The 24,019-nt window shown below is 43.5% G+C and overlaps 1 protein-coding gene across 2 annotated transcripts in view; it reads left to right on the top strand.

The window, feature by feature from the left end:
• NCF4 (neutrophil cytosolic factor 4) overlaps window positions 1–24,019 on the top strand; it is a 181,641-nt gene that overhangs the window by 89,535 nt on the left and 68,087 nt on the right. For both annotated transcript variants that reach the window (XM_029590082.1, XM_029590081.1), the window contains exon 2: window positions 21,858–21,942. Coding sequence is in view for 1 of the 2 variants with exons in the window: in XM_029590081.1 (XP_029445941.1) it covers window positions 21,858–21,942 (85 nt within the window). In the remaining variant the exon portion in view is untranslated. The remainder of the gene's footprint in view (window positions 1–21,857; window positions 21,943–24,019) is intronic.

The raw sequence follows: 24,019 nt of genomic DNA, 5'->3' as shown, positions 1-24,019 counted from the left end.
GAAGTTGAATTCTCCAATCACAGAAAAATGAGGTCCAGGTAGCAATAGCAGAATTGGTCAATTTTAAGGCTCTGAGCCCAGGTGGCCTAGATGCTGGGTATTTTAAAAATCTTAAGGAGCATCTCGGAGGGGCTTTATGTGAGTTTTTCAATGTATTACCTACATATCTTTGCCTTCCCTCTACACTTGGGGAATCAATTATTACACTAATCCCCAAAAGTGGGAAAGACCCTTCTTATTCTGCTAGTTATAGGCCCATATCACTTCTTAATTTGGCTATCAAGCTGTATGCAAAGATTATAGTCACTCGCTTACGATTTATAGCCCCTCTTTGATTTCTAAGATTCAGATGGGTTTTGTGTGGGGTAGGAGGTCTACCATGAACATCACGAAAATATTTCTAGCCTTAGAGCTTGTCACCAAACTTTGATATCAGACCTGTTGTTAATTGGATGTGATTCTGAAAAGGTATTTGATCAGGTTTATTGGAAATTTTAAAAGTTGGCTTTACCAAATTATAGTTTTCAAGGGCAATTTTTAACAGCAACTAATATTTAATACACAAATTCCACTGAGAGAGTGCTGACTAATGAATATCTCTCTGAGGCTTTCCCATTGTTAAGGGGAATAAGACAAGGTTGACCATTATCACCATTACTTTTAATCTTATCATTGGAACCTCTGGTGTATTTACTGAATTCAGCTGAGGGAGTTAAGGGAATTTCCCTGGGGACAAGTGAAGTGAAGATCTCTTGTTGTTTGCAGATGATCTTTAATTACTGCTATGACACATGTTCCTCTCTTCCGATAGCTTTAAAAATCATAACTCAATATGGACAAATATCCGGTTTTAAGATTAATTTCGATAAGGCTGAAGCCATGGACATTTTAGGAGAGTTGCAGGGATCCTGGAGGGACTTTCCTCTCCAATGGCAGTTGGGTACTCTTAAATATTTGGGCATACGGATTCATAACAATCCTAACCAGTGGCATTTCTCTAATGTACCGACACTAATTAGAAAGTGGCAGAATTCTTTAGAGAATTGGATGGTGTAGTGCCAGGCAGAAGCTCGATAGGACAATTAAACTTTCGGATTAGAGGCAGTGTGTCTGCCTTTTGCTTAGAGAAGACATCTTCGAAGTCAGAGTACTGAGCCGGTAGGCCGGCGAGGGTTGTAGTCTTCAGGTCGGTAACTGCTGGGGGCACTTGCTTTTAGCAGTGTTGCTTTTAGCAGTGTTTCTGGAGGGATTGCCAGTCAAATTGGGGTCCATGAGTTTGGAGCCAAGGAAGTCCCAGTATGACTGGGTGTGTGGAGTGTTTCAAGACATACAAGGATATTTCTTCCTTGTGGAAGGTTCCCACGGTGAGGCGAAAGGCCACCATGCAATGCGTGATGTGTACAGGGAGATGTTCCCCTTGGAAAGATGCGATGCGGAGAGGCACCTCTAGAAGTTACACGGGGATTTCCAAAAGGTTGACAATATCATCCATGATGAAATTGCCACTTGCTCCAGTGTCAATAAGAGCAGTGGTGGCGAAGAAACGGGATTCCATGGAGAGGGAAACTGGAAGTAACAGTTGGGGGCTGGTGACTGTAGCACCCAAGCTCGGGACCCCAGCCAGGCTCAGGTTTTGAAGTTTTCTGGACGGACTGGATAGGATTGCCTCAGGTGTCCGGAGGCACCGCAGTATAAGCAGAGTCCCTGCATCTTGCTCCGAAGACGCTCTTCGGGAGACAACCGCGCACGATTCACTTGCATAGGTTCTTCTGTAGATGGAGGTGGTGCTGATAGAGCCTTCAACTGAGGGCTTGGGGCACATGCTAGGCATTAAGCAGGAGGCCGGGATGCTTTCACTTCATGGTGCCATTGCAGGAGGCAATGGTCAATTTTCCCAGCGAGGGAAATCAGGTCCTCCAGAGACATGGGAATCTCACGGACAGCGAGCTTGTCTTTGAGAGCAGGAGATATGCCTTCCAGTTAGAGTGCCCTGAGGTAGTTCTCTTGCCATATCAGTTCAGTGGCCAGTGTCCGGAACTCCACCGTAAAGTCAGAGAGGGATCTTGAGCCTTGATGGAGGTGGAGAAGGCGATAGTCCGCAACCACCTGACGACCAGGATATTCGAAGGTTCACTTGAAGGCGGTGATGAACTGTGACAGTTGCGTGAGGATGGGGACAGAGCGCTCCCAAAGTGGAGAAGCCCATGCCAGGGCCTTCCCTTCAAGGCAAGAGAGGATAAAAGTTATTTTGTGGATTCCTTCAGGAACAATGATGGCTGAAGGGCAAATTGAATGAAGCACTGGTTGGGGAAGCCTCAGCAGAGGCTTGGATCCCCATTGAAATGAGGAGGAGCTGGCAGTGCCAGTGATGCTCTTGTTAGCAGGGTAGAAGTCAAACCTGTGGAATTAGTCACTACTACCTCTTGCATTTGAGAGCGGAGTTCTTCTACTGAGGATGAGAGAGTCTCTAGGATTCATCGTTGCTCTTGAACAGACCCTGAATGGTCCATATGGCGGGAGACTCTGCCGAGTCCATGGCCTTGGCAACCTGTTGCGCCAGGAGGTGGACCTTTGGCCTAGTGCAGGATTGGTAAGCTCCTTGGTTGGACCCAGAGAGCTCTGCCACGAGGAACTGGAGCACAAGAAGAGACAGAGACTAGCTGGAGCTTCACCAATAGCAACCCGGGTTTCCCTCAGGTTGAGCCCTTGGTTACTCGGGCCACCTGGTCTTAGGTGGGCCTCGCAAGATCTCCTTGAGAGAAAGTTCAGAGGTGTGCCCACCATGATCAAGGGTGCATGGTCGATGTTCAGGCTAGAAGCCGGGGTGCCAGAGAAGGCCAGAATAAAGTCTCTAAAGTGTGGCAAGGATTAAGGCCAGAGTCAAGATAGCAAAGTCAGCCAAAGCAGGGGTCAGTTCCAGGCAGCATACAGACATGGTCAGTGGTCAGGTAAAGGTCAGTTCCAGGCATCGTGCAGACATGGTCGAGGAAACAGAAAAAAGGTCAAATCCAGGTGGCGATCAACTTAGTAAAGAACAGGTAGTACCGAGAAGACAGTCCGAGAGGTACTACCTGGTAGGGGTGTGCATTCGTTTTCACCGTATTGGTGACCTGCAATGTATATTACACTATTCGTAGTATTCGTGGGGAAGCGAAATGTATCGCGATTCCCCACGAATACACAAATCTTCCCCGAATTATACGGCCATCTAAATAAAAATTTAAACAAACCCCCAACCCTCCTGAACCCCCCCAAGACTTACCAAAACTCCCTGGTGGTCCAGTGGGGAGTCCGGGAGCCATCCCCTGCACTCACACCCTCGGTGCCAGTTTCATCATGGCGCCGATAGCCTTTGTCACAGGGGCTACCGGTGCCATTAGTCAGCCCCTGTCACATGGCCATCGGCACCATCTTGTGCTCCTACCATGTGACAGGGGCTGACCAATGGCACCGGTAGCCCCTGTGACATAATATGGGCAAAGGCTATTGGCGCCATTTTGAGTACTGGCATCGGACGGACGGAGTGCAGGAGGTCGCTCCGGGACCCCGTTGGACCCCCAGGGACTTTTGGCCAGCTTGGGGAGGCCTCCTGACCCCCCAAGACTTGTCAAAAGTCCAGCGAGGGTCCGGGAGCGACCTCCTGCACGCCGGCCGTCTAATGCCAGTATTCAAAATGGCGCCGATCGCCTTTGCCCTCACTATGTCACAGGTACCGACGGTCGGCCCCTGTGACATGGTGAGGGCAAAGGTGATCTGCTGCCAGTATTCAAAATGGCGCCGATCGCCTTTGCCCTCACTATGTCACAGGAGCCGACCGTCAGTACCTGTGACATAGTGAGGGCAAAGGCGATCGGCGCCATTTTGAGTACTGGCATCGGATGGCCGGCGTGCAGGAGGTTGCTCCCGGACCCCCGCTGGACATTTGGCAAGTTTTGTGGGGGTCAGGAGGCCCCCCCCAAGCTGGCCAAAAGTCCCTGGGGGTCCAACGGGGTCCCGGAGCGACCTCCTGCACTCCGGCTGTCCGATGCCAGTACTCAAAATGGTGCTGATAGCCTTTGCCCATACTATGTCACAGGGGCTACCGGTGCCATTGGTCAGCCCCTGTCACATGGTAGGAGCACAAGATGGCGCCGATGATCATGTGACAGTGGTTGACCAATGGCACCAGTAGCCCCTGTGACAAAGGCTATCGGCACCATGATGAAACCGGTACCGAGGGTGTGAGAGTGCATGGGATAGTTCCCGGACTCCCCGCTGGACCACCAGGGAGTTTTGGTAAGTCTTGGGGGGTCAGGAGGGTGGGGGGTTGTAGTTAATTTTAATTTTAGCTGGGACATGAATAGAAATCGCCGTATTAACGCATTGGGGCGCCATACGGCCGAATGCAACGTATCTGCTCCCCGACGAATCCGAATCACGAATGCAACGTATGGCGTCCCTCTGCACATCCCTACTACCTGGGGAGATGAAGGAACAGAAGGATGCTGGAACAGGACTGGAACGAGACTGGAACAAACACTGGAAATTCAGAGGCAAACTAGAAATCACAGCGTGATCGACCCGATTGCCGAGGCAAGGAAGTGCAGGCAGGCACTTCCTTTTGAGTAGTGTTCAATCAGGACACGCCGCAGAGCTGGGATCTGCCCCTGGCCCTTTAAGGTGCCGGGCGGTCCACGCGCACGCCTAGGGGCGGGGCCGATGCCACAGAGGATGCCGAGCCCTGCCGCGAGGCCTGGCTGGAGGTGGAAGGCCCGGCGACCACCGCTGCGGGACGCCGAGGCCTGGCTGAGCTCGCTGCTGAAGCAGAGGAGGACGACCCGGGACCCTTGGGAGTCTTGGTGGGGTGAATAGGCCCGGACATGGGTTGAGCACAGACGGGATGCGCAACAGTTGTTAGACATGATGACTATGGAATATTGGACAGCAGACTTGAAAACAGAAAAAGTAAAAACTTTTTACATAGCTGTATGGAAATCTTTTTTGAAAATCTTAGATTCTGAAGTATGGAAAATATACAGTTTTTCACCAACAGGTTAAATCCAAGGTTATGAGATTTATTTTCTTTCAGCTATTGAATCTGTGAGTTTTGTGTTATATATGGGGGTTAGAGGGATGGGGAAGGGGTTGGATGAATGGGTGGGTGGCTTATAAGGATAGAAAAATGTTCCTGAAGTTCTTAATTGTTATGTATGCAATATTGTGAATAAACAGTTAAATAAAAAAAGTTATCTGGGAATGTGTTTCCAGATAACTTTAACTTAAATGGCAATATTCAAAGTATTGTTGTCAGAGTATTGCTTTGACAGCAACACTTGTACTTTATGTGACCTGCATTTCTATCAAAGCAACATTGGATGCACCTGTAGCTGGCTGCAAGTACAGAGCTCCCAGTCACACTAAAGGGGTTTGTTGGGTTCTGGGTTGGGTGGAAGGGTTAGAGTGGGCTTGAGGGAGGAGGATGCTTTGGACCTGCAATGCCATTATTTATAGATTTTTGGGATGGAGAGAGGCTTTTCAGGCCTTTAGACCTATAACATTAAAGAAATATTTTGGGGAGAATCTGGGGGTACAACAGGACTAGCCCTACTAGCTCACTGGGGATTCTTTTTTTAAAACTGTAGAGACAATGATATTCTTTGAATATTGCCTCAAGTTAAAGTTATCCAGATAAATACACATGGATAACTTTAAAGTTATCCAACTAAAGTTAGGCAGAATACTTTATTCGGGGATATTTAGAAGGATGCCCAGATAACTTTTCCAACAAATTTTAGCCAGATAAGTTATCCTTTTTTAGTAATTTTAAAAAAAATTACCTTTTATAAACCAGCAACATAAAAAAACTGCAAAACCAAATGTTATCACAACTGGGCCATCAATATGGTGTCAAAGTAGCCCAGGTCATATATAACCCAGAAAACTGCTTATCAGTAGACAGAGACAGTATATTTAATCAACAAGTTCACTGAAGAAAAGCTTTCAAAAAAATAATCTTCTTTCATTTCTTCCTAAAGCACATATAGTCCTTATCTGAGATCAACTGGGAGGAAATTCCACCATTTCAGTCCAGCCATTGAAAAGAACCTATTTCTAATCTCATTTAAATGAATCTCTTTCTTTAAGAGAAGCAGTGTTAAAAATAAGTAAGGAAACGTTCTGCTTTCCTGCAACCAGTTTCTCATATTGCCTTGTATAATAATTACAAGACTGAGATGCCTCATACTAAAAGAAAGGCCAAAGGACTGTAGCGGAATGGTTAGGATCCACTCAAGTAGCCCCTGTTGAGGAAACCGCGATAGGAGTAGAATCAGAGCGGAAGCCACCTCTAATGGTTGAGGACATCACTTTAAGTCCGGAGGCGCCGGAAATTCCATCGCCGCCTGGAAAAGAAGGGGTAACACCCCAGGAAATACCAGGCATATCCCAGACTGACCTAAGAAAACTGGAGAAGGAAGAAGAGGAATCGAAAGAAATTAGACTGACATCTAGTGAAATAGATTTACAAGTATCTTTTTCAACATTAGATCCTAGAGGAGCTGTTAGCTCTCCATTGATTCCAACTGGAGAGAGTACACCAAAAGATGATAAAAAATCTGATTATAATATATGTCTAGAAACTGAGAAAAAAATTTAAAGTAAAAAATACTACGGATGTTATTGTAAGACCTGCTACCATAACTATGGGTACACTATGGAATTACATTGCTAAGTTTGACTCATCTATTATGAAACTAACAGAAGCAGTAAATGAAACTAATAAAGTTGTGAAAAGAAATTCCGAAACTATAGAAACTCAGCAAAAGCAAATTACTAAGATAGAAGAACGTTTAATTTTAGCTGAGAAAGTACAAACTCAGCATATAAAAACAGAAGTAGAATTTCATAAAAAGCTTGAAAACATAGAAAATTATAAGAGTTCTTTCAATCTTAGAGTTATTAATTTTCCTTTCATGGATAAAATAAGCCCAATAGAACTATTTAGGAATTATATTATACAGATATTAAAGATACCTGAACAATGTATGCCCACGATTGTTAAAGCTTTCTATATAAATACATCAATAAAGAAAAAAGTTTCAGATCAAATAACAATGAATAATGAAGAAGCAAATAAACATAAATCTAATGCTGAGTTATCTTTAGATATTTTGGAATTTCTTCAGAAGTCACAAGAAAAGATGAATATAGACAACAGAGGAACAATGCTGGCAAAATTTGCTTTCGTTTCAGATAAAGAGAATGTCCTGAAGTTCTTCTTTCGAAATAGACTGAAAACATTCTACGGACAAAAAATCTGGATCTATCCAGATCTTGTCAGAGTAACACAATTTCAAAGGAAGAAATTTTTAGCACGTAGAAGTGAAATAATTGAAAACAGGGGAAAATTCCAACTTAGATATCCATGTAAATGTTTAGTTAAATTTAAAGGGCATAATTATTAATTCACCAATCCAAAACATCTCAAGTCATTACTCGGGAATGTAGCTCCGGCAGAATAGAATTAAAAAGGGGAAAACTCATTTTTATTTCTTATTCTTATTATTTTCTTAGGCTGTAAGAGCCGTGTGATAACGCTCATTTAATCTAACAGCTTCTCTTTCTTTTTCTTATAGTATATATAGAATATGTATGTGTAAGTATATGATAATACATTTTTCTTTTTTTCTTCTTGCTCTTTTTAAGTAAGAATATATATGATTTATATCAGAGTACATGCATATTCTGTAAATTCATATTGCAAACTTTCGGGCCGATACAGTAAAAAACGCGGGAGAGCGGGCGAGCGCTCGCTCTCCCGGCACACGCACAGGACACTCTCCTGTGCGCACGATACAGTAAGTTAATTTATTTAAATTAGTCCCGGCAGTAAAAAGAGGCGCTAGGGACACTAGCGCGTCCGTAGCGCCTCTTTTTGGACAGGAGCGGCGGCTGTCAGCGGGTTTGACAGCCAACGCTCAATTTTGCCGGCGTCAGTTCTCAAGCCTGCTGACAGCCACGGGCTCGGAAACCGGACGCCGGCAAAATTGAGCGTCCGGTTTTCTGCCCGACAGCCCCAGGCCAAATTCAAATTTTTTTTTTTTTTTACTCTTCGGGACCTCCGACTTAATATCGCTATGATATTAAGTCGGAGGGTGCCGGAAGAAATTAGCGCCAAAGGTCGGCGCTAATTTCTGAAAGTGAAATGTGCGGCTTGGCTGCACATTTTACTTAGTGAATCGCGCATGCATACCTAATAGGGCTATCAACATGCATTTGCATGTTGATGGCGCTATTAGGTGCTGCGGGTTAGATGTGCGTTTTCCTCCCCTTACTGAATAAGGGGTAAGGGAAAACGTGCGTCCAATTGCAGGCTAACAGTGTGCTCCGTCGGAGCGCACTGTACTGTATCGGCCTGTTTATTTTTTGTAATAATATATTGAAAATTTAATAAACAAAGCATTAAAAAAAAAGAGTCTCTTTCTAAGAAGGCAAGAAGAGAAACAGCTTTTCTGCACAGCAAAGATGGCATCCTGTTACATATTTTTTATATGCAACCTGCATAGCCTTAAACACTAAAGTAAATGGTTTAATTCTGACCCATAGATAAACAAGTAACCAGTGCAATCTCTCCAGGACAGGGGTAATGTTCCTGAAACCACACAGCTGCTGCTTTCTGCACCAGTTGAAAGCCTTTTATTGAGAACTGGGAGAGACATCAATATGGTGTCAAAGTAGCCCAGATCAGATATTATAGTAGAAGCAAATATTTAAGTTTTCTAACAAGATGAAGTCTAAAAAAGGCTAATCAAGCTACTGTTTGGATATGAGGTTTCAGAGGTAAATTAGAATCTAGTATAAAGACCAGATTACATGTGCAAGGGGTACTTTGTTCTCTTAGCACTAATTTTTCTCTTTTCCATCTTTAGAGGAAAGTTTCTGACATTTATTGGACCATCCCTAAGATGTTTTCCCACCTTGGGTGCTGGGATTGGACAAGCCCCCCATATAACCTGAGCTGAGCATGTGCAATGTGTGGTTGGTTGTAGTTTGGGGTTTGGAGCAGGAGTATTTTTTTATGATGGATCCCAGTAGACCCCATAGCCTGCAGAATTGGAGAAAAAAGCAAGAACAGTATCCTTGCTAGAGTCCTCTTGGACCTGGAGGGTTCTGTCTTGTGTGAGTAGAGAAGGAAGAGTTTTCTTTTTGAGAGAGTTGGTTTTTTTTTTTTTTTTTTTTTCTGTTCCTAGCTCAGGAGGGCAGACAGCCTTGCCTGAGGGGATTAGATTAGGGTACTAATTTGCTCTGCATCCAGTTAGAGGTGACTGTAGTTGCCAGAAGGAAGAACTGTTTTGGAGAATTATTTTCTTTATTCTTGATTGAGAGGAAGTCTTTTTACCACCCTTTTTATGTAGAAGACGTTTTCCATCTTTTCTGTCGCCAGGAAGGGACATTGACTCAGAGTTGGAGACAGAGAGAGGGAGAGAGAAAGAGACTAAGGTACTTGGAGTTTTATTCCATCTGTATACAAATATTTTGTTTTTGTTTTTTTTGTTTTTCTATTTTTTATTTATGATCAAGTTTTGTGAGTTATAGAAAACTGTTTTATTTGAACACCATATCAAGCATTTGCTTGCTCTTTCTGAGATTTCAAAAGAGTCTGCTGTGATCTATTGGAGTGAATACTCTTATGAAAAAGGTTGAGTGGGACTAGAGAGACAATGCAGTGATCCTCACCTTGAGTGCATCTAAGGCCCTGGAGGCTTGTTCTCCTACCCGCTGGTGGAACCCTGGCACCCCAATGGTTAACAGTGGTGGTAAAAGGAGAGAAGAGTTAGAGATCTGGGAAGGTAGAGTGGTTCCTACATTCTGGACATAAGTCGTAGAGGAGGTTATAGATGGTGCCTGATCAGGGACCTGAAGATGTTTACGTGGTACAGGGTGACTATGAAGATTTTCAACTTGTCAGTTCAGCAATTTGGACCAAAAACCATGAAGATGCACTAAAATGGTGCTGTTCCCTCTACTGGATGAGCTGGAAAGCGGGAGCACGCCAAAATTGCAGGAAGGAGATAGTGCGCAGGATCATGATAGCTAACATGTCATCTCCAGCTAACCATCCCTGAGCTACAGATTATCCCACATGAGGGGTGGGCCTCTCGAGAAAGCAGGAGAAAACACATGTGCCAGCTACTGAGTTTGGAAGTGGATGCTACTGTTTGCAGCAAGCTCATTAACCAACCTTTGAGCCATTGGAAAAAAATGTCTGACCTTACCTTGTCCTGGGTGGAAGAAGGCAGTCCTCCTAGAGAAGGGTTGGGTGTTAACAGCCAACGATTTGATCAGCAGCCTGATGAGCGAGGCTGCTCCTAATACCAGTCCCTCTAGTTTGTGAGATCAAGTCAACAAATGCCTGGATCAGAGTGGGGGGGGGGGGGGGGGGGAGTTGGGAAGTGCCAAAGGCCAATATCCCCTTGTGAGTCAGCAGGGAGCGGGACAAGCAGTGGTACCCATAACCAGAGTCAGGAGTTGGCTGCAGTAAGAACATAAGAACATGCCATACTGGGTCAGACCAAGGGTCCAACAAGCTCAGCATCTTGTTTCCAACAGTTGCCAATCCAGGCCATAAGAACCTGAGAAGTACCCAAAAACTAAGTCTGTTCCATGTTACTGTTTCTAGTAATAGCAGTGGCTATTTTCTAAGTCTACTTAATTAATAGCAGGTAATGGACCTCTCCAAGAACTTATCCAATCCTTTTTTAAACACAGCTAAACTAAATGCACTAACCACATCCTCTGGCAACAAATTCCAGAGTTTAATTGTGCGTTGAGTGAAAAAGAACTTTCTCCGATTAGTTTTAAATGTGCCCCATGCTAACTTCATGGAGTGCCCCTTAGTCTTTCTATTATCTGAAAGAGTAAATAACCGATTCACGTCTACCTGTTCTAGACCTCTCATGATTTTAAACACCTCTATCATATCCCCCCTCAGCCATCTCTTCTCCAAGCTTAAAAGTCCGAACCTCTTTAGTCTTTCCTCATAGGGGAGCTGTTCCATTCCCCTTATCATTTTGGTCGCCCTTCTCAGTCTGTACCTTCTCCATCGCAACTATATCTTTTTTGAGATGTGGCGACCAGAATTGTACACAGTATTCAAGGTGCGGTCTCACCATGGAGCGATACAGAGGCATTATGACATTTTACGTTTTATTCACCAATCCCTTTCTAATAATTCCCAACATTCTGTTTGCTTTTTTGACTGCCGCAGCACACTGAACCGACGATTTCAATGTGTTATTCACTATGACGCCTAGATCTCTTTCTTGGGGTGTAGCACCTAATATGGAACCTAACATTGTGTAACTATAGCATGGGTTATTTTTCCCTATATGCATCACCTTGCACCTATCCACATTAAATTTCATCTGCTATTTCAATGACCTATTTTACAGTCTCACAAGGTCGTCCTGCAGTTTATAACAATCTGCTTGTGATTTAACTACTTTGAACAATTTTGTATCATCTGCAAATTTGATTATTTCACTTGTCGTATTTCTTTCCAGATCATTTATAAATATATTGAAAAGTAAGGGTCCCAATACAGATCCCTGAGGCACTCCACTGCCCACTCCCTTCCACTGAGAAAATTGTCCATTTAATCCTACTCTCTGTTTCCTGTCTTTTAGCCAGTTTGTAATCCACGAAAGGACAGCGCCACCTATCCCATGACTTTTTACTTTTCCTAGAAGCCTCTCATGAGGAATTTTGTCAAACGCCTTCTGAAAATCCAAGTACCCTACATCTACCAGCTCAACTTTATCCACATGTTTATTAACCCCTTCAAAAAAATGAAGCAGATTTGTTAGGCAAGACTTCCCTTGGGTAAATCCATGTTGACTGTGTCCCATTAAATCATGTCTTTCTATATGCTCTACGATTTTGATCTTGAGAATAGTTTCCACTATTTTTCCTGGCACTGAAGTCAGGCTCACTGGTCTATAGTTACCCGGATTGCCCCTGGAGCCTTTTTTAAATATTGGGGTTACATTGGCCACCCTCCAGTCTTCAGGTACAATGGATGATTTTAATGATAGGTTACAAATTTTAACTAATAGATCAGAAATTTCATTTTTGAGTTCCTTCAGAACCCTAGGATGCATACCATCTGGTCCAGGTGATTTTCTACTCTTTAGTTTGTCAATCTGTCCTACTACATCTTCCAGGTTCACAGTGATTTCGTTCAGTTCGTCTGACTCATCACCCCTGAAAACCATCTCCGGAACTGGTATCTGCCCAACATCCTCATTTGTAAACACGGAGGCAAAGAATTCATTTAGTCTTTCTGCAATGGCCTTATCTTCCCTAAGAGCTCCTTTAACCCCTCGGTCATCTAATGGTCCATCCGACTCCCTCACAGGTTTTTTGCTTTGAATATATTTTAAAAAGTTTTTATTATGAGTTTTTGCCTCTATGGCCAACTTCATTTCAAATTCTCTCTTCGCCTGTCTTATCAATGTTTTACACTTACCTTGACAATGCTTATGTTTTATCCTGTTTTCTTCAGATGGATTCTTCTTCCAATTTTTGAAGGATGTTTTTTGGCTAAAATAGCCTCTTTCACCTCACCTTTTAACCATGACGGTAATTGTTTTGCCTTCCTTCCACCTTTCTTAATGCGTGGAATACATATGGACTGCGCCTCTAGGATTGTATTTTTAAACAATGTCCAAGCCTGTTGAACACTTTTATCCTTTGCAGCGGCACCTTTCAGTTTTTTTCTATCTATTTTTCTCATTTTATCAAAGTTTCCCTTTGAAAGTTTAGTGTTAGATCTGCAGATTTACTTCTTGTCCCCCTTCCTGTTATTAGTTTAAATTTGATCATGTTATGATCACTGTTGCCAAGTGGCCCTACCACCGTTACTTCTCTCACCAAATCTTGCGTTCCACTAAGAATTAAATCTAAAATAGCTCCCTCTCTTGTTGGTTCCTGAACCAATTGCTCCATGAAGCAATCATTTATTACATTCAGGAACTTTGTCTCTAGCAAGTCCTGATGTTACATTTACCCAGTCAATATTGGGGTAATTGAAATCTCCCATTCTTATTGCACTGCCAAATTGGTTTGCTTCCCTGATTTCTCTTAGCATTTCATCATCTGTCTGACCATTTTGTCCAGGTGGACAGTAGTATACTCCTATTACTATACTCTTACCCAACACACATGGGATTTCTACCCATATAGATTCTACTGAGCATTTACTCTCTTGTATGATCTTTATCCTGTTGGACTCTATACCTTCCCGGACATAAAGTGCCACACCCCCACCAAGTTGGTCCTCCCTATCATTGCGATATAATTTGTACCCTGATATAGCATTGTCCCATTGGTTATCCTCCTTCCACCAAGTCTCTGTGATGCCAATTATGTCAATCTCATCATTTGCTGCTATACACTCTAACTCTCCCATCTTACTTCTTAGACTTCTGGCATTGGCATACAGACATTTCAAAGTGTGTTTTTTGCTTGTTTTAACAACCTGCTTTTCAGTTGTTTGGGATAATTCGGAAATCATTAGCTTTGGTGATTTTTTACATATAGGCATATGAACTATATTTGCTTTTAATGGAACCTCTCTGATGGGATGCCCTAACTCTCCTGTTTCATTAGTATCCTTCAAGGATACATTTCTCCGAACCATGCACTGCTGAGTGACTGTCGGCTTTCCCCCTTGTTCTAGTTTAAAAGCTGCTCTATCTCCTTTTTGAAAGTTAGTGCCAGCAGCTTGGTTCCACTCTGGTTAAGGTGGAGCCCATCCTTTCGGAAAAGTCTCCCCTTTCCCCAAAAGTTTCCCCAGTTCCTTACAAAGCTGAATCCCTCGTCCCTGCATCATCGTCTCATCCACGCATTGAAACTCTGGAGCTCTGCCTGCCTCTGGGGACCTGCACGTGGAACAGGAAGCATTTCAGAGAATGCCACCCTGGAGGTTCTGGATTTCAGCTTCCTACCTAAAATCCTAAATTTGGCTTCCAGAACCTCTCTCCCACATTTTCCTTTGTCGTTGGTGCCCACTTGTACCATGACAGCCGGCTCCTCCCCAGCACTGTCTATAATCCTATCTAGGTGGCGCGTGAGGTCTGCCATCTTCGCACCAGGCAGGCAAGTTACCAGGCGGTCCTCACGTCCACCAGCCACCCTGCTATCTACATTTCTAATAATCGAATCACCAACTATGATGGCCGGCCTAACCCTTCCCTCCTGGGCAGTAGCCCTGGGAGATTTGTCCTCAGTGCAAGAGGACAATACATCACCTGGAGAGCAGGTCCTTGCTACAGGATCACTTCCTGCTACACCAGGGTGATGTTCTCCTACTGGGAGACCTTTCTGATCCAAGGCAGCACTGGGGCTGCCAGAATGGATTTGGGACTTCGCTACTATGTCCCTGAAGGTCTCATCAATGTACCTCTCTGTCTCCCTCAGCTCCTCCAAGTCTGCTACTCTAGCCTCCAGAGATCAGACTTGTTCCCTGAGAGCCAGGAGCTCTTTGCACCGAGTGCACACATGCAATCTCTCACCGGCGGGTAAAAAATCATACATGCAATAATGTGTTCACAAACACTCCATCACTCACTAACTTAGGTACACAATTGTATTTACACATCATTCACACAATGGACAAGGTTTTATGTACACTATGATGCCTCACACAATGAACATTCTTGTAAACGGTAGTGTATTGTTTCCTGGTTCTTTTAGAAAAACCCCTTTGGTAAACTGTTATGTCATTTCTTGGATCTGCTAGAAAAGTCCCCAACAAGGCCCTTGCTTCGCCAATGAAGGCTTTCTCAGAGGGGACCCTGGCACAAAACACAGTGAAAATCTGTTGTAAAATGAAAAAAATGGGTGAATGAACTCAAAAGAAACATCTCATCATCTAAAACTAGAGGCTCGCCCTGGCTAAATGACTGTAAATATGATTAAAAGAATACAAACCTGAGTTCTGTAAATGACTACTTCCGGTCCTAATGAATAGAAAGAGCCTATTCAACTTAAAGATAGTGAGAAGCAAAGATGATGCCTGAAAAAATATCAATTTGAATTAAATCAAGAAAAAATACAAAATGAAAGATTAGTATTGGTGAGTTACATGCAGTTTTTCTCAGCTTTAGCAGAATAACAAATGATCTTTAGTAATGTTCATTACAATCCAATATTTTCCTGGGTGGCTACCCTGCATAAATAATCATATAATAACTGGTTGGTTTTCTCTTGTTACTAATCTTTTAATTATATTTACAGTCATTTAGCTGAGATGAGCCTCTAGTTTTAGGTGAAATGAAAAAACACTGTAATATATGGAACTAGAGTTGATTGTTTTTTAAGTGTAGTAGGCAATGCTCATTGATTTTAGTATGCTAGAAATATGATTTTAGTATGCTAGAAATAAAATAAATAAATAAAATGAATACAATTATTTTTTTAAATAACTTCACATTAATGTATTTTTTCCCATTTGGGAATTTTTTCTGTAAATTCCATAGAGCTCTTTACATAGTATACACATTGCCCAATTTCTGTTATTTTATATTTTATATATGTGTATATAGTGAAAGTACAAAAACTAAGGCAAAAAATAAACTAAAGTGTTCCAAAAAATTACATATTATTTATTTATTTATTTATTTATTTATTTATTTAGAAACTTTTATATACCGGTATTTGTGGGGACATCATACCGGTTCACATAGTAACTGAAAGATTGGAAAATACATTGCAACAGGGGAATGTAACTGGGCGGGGGTAGAACAGAAAGGCAGTAGGAAGGATAGGAGAACAAGAAGGTAATAACCAAAACAATTTACAATGAAAGTCTCCTTAAAAAGGGGACTACAGGGGGGGAGTGGAAGGCGTTATTCTGAGTAGGCATGGTTGAACAAAAGGGTTTTTAGTTTCTTTTTTAATTTAAATGCACAGGGTTCAAGTCGCATGTGGACAGGTAGTGTATTCCAGAGGGCGGGACCGGCAATAGAGATGGCACGGTCGCGGGTAGAGGAGAGATGCGCCAGTTTCAAGGATTGAGCATGTAGGGTGCCTTTGTTGGTCGATCTGGTGGCTCGGGTGGACTGGGGGGCAGTGAAAGGGAGGTCGAGCCAGTTGGAGTTGTGGGTGTAAATGGACTTGTGGATTATGGTCAAGGTTTTGTAGTGTATACGGGACATTATGGGGAGCCAATGTAGATCCTTGAGGATAGGGGTAATATGGTCATGTTTGCTTGTGTTTGTAATGAGTCTTGCAGTAGCATTTTGCAGAAGTTGGAGGGGTTTTATAAAGGATATTGAGAGCCCTAAGAGGAGGGCATTACAGTAATCTAGTTTAGAGGTGAGGGTGGCTTGGATCACTGTGCGGAGGTCATGGGCGTAGAGCAGGGGTCTGAGTTTCTTTAGTACATTAAGCTTGAAGAAGCCAGTTTTGAGAATGGAATTGATGTGAGGTTTCATACTTAGATTGGGATCAAGAAGGACTCCAAGATCTCTAACGGATGGTTGAGCTGTGAGGAGGTTAAGTTTAGGGTCGTTAGGCAGTAGGTCAGGGGGGTGCGAGGAGATGTGGCGGAGTTCCGTTTTGTTGGTGTTGAGAGCAAGCTGGAGGTTGGTGAGGAGGGCGTTGATGGCTGCGAGGCACTTTTCCCAGTGCTCCAGGGCATCAGATATGGAGTTGTGAATGGGAATGATGATCTGTACATCATCAGCATAAAGGTAGAATTTGAGTTTAAGGTCAGAGAGGAGGTGGCAGAGAGGAGTGAGGTAAATATTGAATAGGGTAGATGAGAGTGATGAGCCTTGTGGGACTCCTTGTTGTAGGGGATATGAGGCAGATAGGTTGTTTCCAATTTTAACAGAGAACTTTCTGTTAGAGAGATAGGATTTGAACCAAGTTAGAGCTATTCCTGAGATGCCGATGCTTTCTAGCCGTGTCAGGAGGTGGTGGTGGCTGATAGTGTCAAAGGCCGCTGAGATGTCAAGGAGGGCGAGGAGGTAGCTGTGGCCTTGTCCAAGACCTCTGAGAAGATAGTCAGTAAGGGAGAGCAGTAAGGATTCGGTGTTAAAGTGCTTCCTGAATCCAAATTGGGAGACATGGAGAATATCATGGTTTTCTAGGTAGTCCATGAGTTGTGAATTTACCACCTTTTCCATAAGTTTGGAGATAAAAGGGAGGTTGGAAATGGGGCGGAAGTTGGAAGGGTCTTTCGGGTCTAGGGAGGGTTTCTTGAGGAGGGGTTTGACAACAGCGTGTTTGAGGGAATCTGGGACTATCCCGTGGGTGATGGAGCAGTTGATAATCTCAGCTATGGCGCTGGATATGCTGTTGGGAATGGCTATTAGCGCTTTGGTGGGAATGGTGTCGTTGGGATGAGAGGCGGGCTTAAGTTTTCGAAGGAGGCCTGTAATTTCTTTAGAGGAAGTAAGATCTATTGTGGCCATTGAAGGTTGGGACAGGGAGGGGATCAAGGGTGGGTTAGTAGGGGGGGAAGGGTTGGTGGGGGAAAATCTGGAGAGAAGGTTGGAGATTTTGTTTTGGAAATAGTTGGCCAGTTCTTCACATTTGGCCACGGCTTCAGAGTCTGGGATATTGGGGGGGATAGGGGTGGTGAGACTGGCAACGTAGGAGAAAAGAGCTTTGGGGTTGAAGTTATAGTCATGGATCTTCTTACCATAGAAGTCTCGCTTATGTTTGAGGGTAGACTGTCTATATGTGTGTAAGGCTGTTTTGTAGATGGAGGAATGTTGCGGGGTTGGGTCCTTGCGCCATTTTCTTTCTTTTTGTCTGAGATTGCCTTTTAGGGTTTTCAGCTCCTGAGTATACCATAGCTTAGAGGGTTTCGCTGCGGTGTTTATGATATGTTCGGAGATTGGGCATAGTTTGTTTGTTGGCAATGTCTTCTGTGAGGCAATGCCAGGATGCTAGGGCTGTGTCTGGGTCTGAGCAGATAAGTCTTGGTAGGGATGAGGCTAGTGCGTCGGTTAATTCGTCGCTAGGGCAGGTTTTTCTGGAAATGATGGTGGTTTGAACAGAATGGTTAATTGGGAGGGGTTTCTTCAAAGTGAGTCGGCTTTCAATAAGGTAGTGGTCAGACCAGGGCACTGGGGTGCAGGTGGGTGGGTTGGCGGTCTGGAAGTTGGAGTTAATAAACATTAGGTCCAGCGTATGACCAGCTTTATGAGTTGGTGGTGCTATAATTTGTTGGAAGCCTATGGCAAGGAGTGATTGAATGAAAGTTTCGCAGGATGCAGTAGGAGGGAGTGAGTCAACGTGGAGATTAAAATCTCCAAGGATGATAGAGGGTGTATCTGTATTTATCCATTCTATAAAAAATTCAATTAGGGGGAGGGATTGGACTCGAGGACAGTGGGGGGGGGGGGGGGCATAAACTAGACATATTTGGAGGGTATCTGCCTTAAAGAGGCCGATTTCAAGTTTGGGTGGGGCTGCTATACTGATGAGTTTAAGGTTAAGATGTTTCTTGGCTGCTAGGAGAATTCCTCCTCCTCTTTTTTTAGGTCGGTGGATGGGGAAGATGTCATAGAGGGAGGATGGGAGTTGGTTTATGAGGATGGTATCTGATTCTTTGAGCCATGTATCGGTAACTGCACAGAGCTCACGCTTCCGGCCTGCCTCCACCCTCGATCCGGCCTGCTGCTCCACCGCGATCCGGCCTGCCTCACCCGCCGGGCCCCGAGCCCCCACCCCCACCGGACCCGCCGCGCCGAGATCCGCCCCGCTGGGCGCAGGGGTGACGTCATTGCCACGAGACGAGCAGGATTAAAAGCTCCTGCACTCCCTGGCGTCCTCCTCTTCGCATCGGGATCGGCGGTGAACTGGGCCCGCGCAGCCGGCGCTGAAAGCCCGTCGGGGTAAGGCCTCTTTGTTCCGCCTACCCCAACCGGGCTCCCACGCCGGCCACCAGCCAGTTCTCGACCCGATCGGACTTACCTGAAGGCCCAGAGCTCACGCTTTGTTCCGGTCTGCCTCCACCATCGATCCGGCCTGCTGCTCCACCGCGATCCGGCCTGCCTTATATAGAACACTAATGATAATCTTTGTTGAAAATTTATTATAGTATTTCATTTAAATATATATGAAAGAAACTGTTAACAATTAACCAAAGTTTATAAAGACAAAACAGTGACACAGAAAGGAATAAATGTAAACATGTACAAAAAATGTCATACAAAATACTTTTACAAAATATTATACTGTAGCGATGACTCCACATTTAATTCATAAATATAATGCATGAGTGATTTCAATATTGTAGTCCAATAGCCTTGTGTGCAGCCTTAGAAGTAATTAAATGTTGACGGAAGCAGAAATCAGTTGATGAGTGTTAAAGCCCAGAACATAGAAACCCCGACAAAGCCTTTAGGTTTCGGCGGACAAGGCTTCCTCAGGAGGTATATGCAACATCAGGCAAAACAAATGCAAATCTATAAAGAAGCATGCAAAAATTGTATAAATAAAATGCCAAAATGTATAATTTTAAATACAATAAAAATCCAAGAGTTAAACGCACTTATTCTTATACAAAGCATATTGGTCACTGAAATCCCGAAATAAGACATATGTTTAAACTGCAAACTAGTTCAAAGAAGGCAATATCTGTGAAAAACAAAACATATATAGAAAAACTTTAAAATGTAACCACAAAAAAATTTCTAAAACCAGAAGGTCGTGTTTAAGAAGATGATTACCGAAATGGATCATACCTGAGCCTTCCTACCATTGTCAAAAGTAAGGAAATCAAAAACACACGAAAACCAGGAACTTTAAATACAAACATCCTGAATCCTGCCTACTTCACGATCGCTATGATGGCTAGGTTCAAATGGATTTTTTGTGAAAAAAGTTGTTATTTATTATAAAAAGATTATAAAAAAAGCCTCCCATTCTATGGCTGGAATACTTTGGGGTGCCAAAGTATTCCATTTGTAAGTAAATATTTGTTCATGATGTCACATGAGTGAAATATTCCCTCCTCGTCCACAAAACAAACTCTGTAAAACAAAACACTTTAAATCATCCAGAGAATGGTGAAATTCCAACCAGTGCTGGACAATCGGTGCATCAATTTTCTTAGTCGGTATGCAACTTTTATATTGCATTATATGCATTTTCACAGAAACTGAGAGGTTCTACCCCAGATGTTTTAGAGGAAGACTGGACTTTTATCCAGTTTCTAAGAGGAGAAAAGGAAATAAGGAACAGGAGAGAAGTGGTACCCAAATGGCACATAACCACTACAACTATCCATTGAATATTCAGGGAAGGCTTTGGGAGGTGCACTTCAGGTATAAAAAGGATTGAGAGAGACCAGGAGAAGTATACAAAACTGATACCAAGGCATCTAATGCAATGTATAGCTATCTCAAGAGGAAGCCCCAAACTACCCCCTGAGTAGGGAGGGATCTGGTTGGAACCTCATTGCTGAAGACATCATAGATTCACAGGGTGCACACTCTACCCGGCACGCGCACATGTACACCCGATTTTATAACTTGCGTGCACATTTGCACGCAAGTTATAAAATCGGGGGTTGGCGCGTGCAAGGGGGTGCACAATTGTGCACCTTGCGCGTGCCAAGCCACGCTGCCTTCCCCTAGCCTGACCTTCCCACCCCTTCCCCTAACCCTTCCCCCCCTGACTGTTATCTTACCTTTTGCGCCTGCCTCCAGGTAGGCGCAAGTTGCGCACGCCGGCAGCCTGCTGGCACGCGATCCTCCATCACAGCGGCAATGGCCACTGTGTCGGAGGCCTCTGTCCCCGCCCCTGCCCCTGGACCTCCCCGCCGCCAGACCGCCTCTTTAGTAAAGCCCCGGGACTTACATGCAACCCAGGGCTTTACACGCGTCGCTGGGCCTTTTTAAAATAGGCCCGGCGCGCGTAAGGCTGATTTACACGTGTAACTCTTTTAAAATCCGGCCCTTTGTGTTTTGGATGTTGTAGAAAGAGACTTGTAAATGGTGCTATGTTTTTCGCCTTTAAAGAAACTCATCAGTAAAGCTGTTATGGAACACCAGTTTTGAGTCTAGCATGATTACTGGCACCAACAAAAGTGAGCAATGACTTACATCCAGGGCCCAGGAGGTTATTCTCCTCCCCCTGTGGTGAATGCTGTAGGTCTGGTGCTACTGACATTAGCCCCAGTGTTGTGTGTATGCCCATGGATTCCTATAAGACAAACCTGGCCCAGGAGTTACATGATGATGATGATTGATGCATATATGTAGCTGATTAGTTATGCCAGTCTTCACACACAAACACTCTCATAACATTTGATTAATAATTCTTGCAGTCCCAAATGACCATAAAACCATAAAATGCCTGGGTAGCAGAACAGGTGCTGCTCCTACAACTGAAAGCTTATAAAGGAAAAATATGGAAAAAAAACAATGTTAGAATTCTTCTAATGTATCAGCTAATTATTTTGTCAAGTGAAATAGAATTTCTGGCCCACAGTGGTTTCCAGCATTCAATACTTGCATATAATTAGTAGCGAAAGTAGTCATGCATCCCTTGAGGGCTCTTGGTCAACCATGGTTTTTGGTTTATGATTTCATTATCATACTGGAAGAAATTGATATATCTGACAGACTAATTTTGTACTTCCATGTCTGGTTGGCCACTAGGGATACATGGAAATAGGGAGAAACTTCCTTCTCTTTGGTATCATATACAAGCTATGTTGTGAGTTGTCTTTGTCCATTGTCACACATGATATCCAAAGTCACACAGCATCAGTAGCACAAGTTAGAACCTATGCCTGAAGAGCTCACCTAGGAAAATGTAGCTGTTTGGCGCTTACCATTTGTCTTTGCTTTTAGTGATTTTGAACAGCTACCGGACGATGTACCAACTTCTGCCAATATCGCCGACACCCTTGAAAAGAAAGGCTTCTCCAACTATTATGTAAGAGCCCAGCCTCTCCCTTTTAATTCTGATTTTCTGTGCCAAGGCAGTGAAGAGTTACTAGCTGGCGCATTCAGACTGCCTGTCAGGTGTAGGGTAACTATGGGGATTATTTTTAAAGTTCCTTGGTAGCTTGCAGGTCTGTGAGTGCATTGCACCCTCAAAACTGCATGCTAATTTTCAGAGGGAAACTTGATGTGGTAGTTTCACTTTGAAAATTTGGAGTATGTTTTTATATTTAGCTGGTCAAATGCCTTAGAATATTGTACTCACTATTTTGTGGTGTTAGGGAAGATTGTTTTCCATAGGCCTAGATTCAGAAAAATCCCTCTTGGAGTAAATCCCTTTGCATCAACTTTAAATTTGAGAAATAAATGAGTACAAAAAGCCATAAAGTATGCAAATTTGAATGCATGCACTTTTTGCCCAGGCATTTAGCGGCCAATTTTCAAAACAGCCCATGTAATTGTAAAGTAGGTGGGTGCTTTTAGCATGCTTATTTTAGGGCTATTTATAAAGAGAAACCTTGTGAAAATGAATGAAAAGTGCGCATGTTCAAAGCAATCACACACTTTTATACCCACTTTTTTTATGCAGATGGTTGGAGAGGGGTCACACGTGTATGTGTGAAAATGTCATGCGTGTGCACTTATCTTGTCCTCCGACCTCTGCATTTCTCTGGGAGTGCTCCCTGGTAGCCCAGCTAAAAGTACACAGCCCATAGAAGACTGAGTACGCTTGTAGCTAGCCAGAAGAGGACAGATTTTTGACAAAAAGTTTTATGCTGGGAAATGGATTTGAAAATAGTCCTCCGAATTTCTTTCATCCTCAAAGAGGGCAGAAAAAACGCACAGAAGGAACTGCGCAAAAAAGTTACGCAAAATGCATGGTGGGGCCTTTCCCCTTGAATGTTACACATAAGAATCAGCAAACGTTCCATTGTGCTTTTTGTTATCGGCTTTACCTGGACATTTTTTCATGAGGAGGGGAAAGGGGATTACTTTCAGCAATTGCAGGAAATTCAACCTGTGGGCCAAAGATGTACTATTTCCAAAGATGCAAACTGACTTGCAGGCTTTTGCACTTGTTTGTCCAACTTTTGCCTAGAATTTAAACTGGCCTCTGCTGTCCTCAATAGAAATAATTGTATCCCACTGTAAGAGGGACTCTTTCACCTAAGGATGGGTTATGGGGGGAACAGTGTTACAAGAGTCAACAGACCCTTGCGCCCTAGGCAGACCAACGTAACACTGCCCCCCCAAACCCCACCCTGAGTTAAAAGTGCCCCTCTTAAAGTGATATATATATATATATATATATATATATATATATATATATATATATATATATATAGTGTGTCAGATTGACCCTTTAAAAGAGTCTCTCTTTCTCTCTCACTCACACACTCATGTAAAGGCAATTTAGAGATGTGCGAAACCTGAACCTTTTAGTTCAGGCTTCGTTTTTGGCCCGCCGCTGGAAATTTCGTATTTCCCGCGATTCGGGCCTTTTAAATTCGGGGTGAACTGAATTTTGGAGTTAGTACGCAATAAACTCCCGTTAGTGCGTGCTAATATTTTTATGTTAGTGCATGCTAACATTTTTACGTTAGCGCGCACTAACCCGAAAACAAATTACTTGAAAAAAAATAACTCCTTCTCTATATGTACCCAGATCAGTTCAGACTCTGGGTTATGCCTTCTTTCCAGCAGATGGAGACAGAGAAAAACTTGAAGGGCACCTCTCTTAACCTGGTGTGCCGCCTGCATCCCCTCAGTATTTCTCTGTCTCCAGCAGATGGAGGTGGTGCAGTCCCTGCAGTCTTTACTTGTTCTGGGTTTAAGACACTTCCCCTTTAAAAAAAAAAAAAAAGAAGCAAGTTATAATTCTCTTCAAGGAATCAAGCAAAGCAAAAAAAAAAAGTGAACTGAGACATTGATTCCTCCCAGGGGGTCGGTAGGTCTTGCGAGGCTGTCCCCCCTGGTTGTAGGAGAAGGAGCTGAGATTGGTTACCCCGCGGGGCTCCAGGCAGGTAAGACGCCGGAATAAGACACTGATGGTCCGGTCCCTCTTCTCC

Source organism: Rhinatrema bivittatum, chromosome 2 (genome assembly GCF_901001135.1).
Source record: "Rhinatrema bivittatum chromosome 2, aRhiBiv1.1, whole genome shotgun sequence".
NCBI lineage: Eukaryota > Metazoa > Chordata > Amphibia > Gymnophiona > Rhinatrematidae > Rhinatrema > Rhinatrema bivittatum.
The sequence above is the reverse complement of the archived record's forward strand: the minus strand, read 5'-3'. Positions and strand labels throughout refer to the sequence as shown.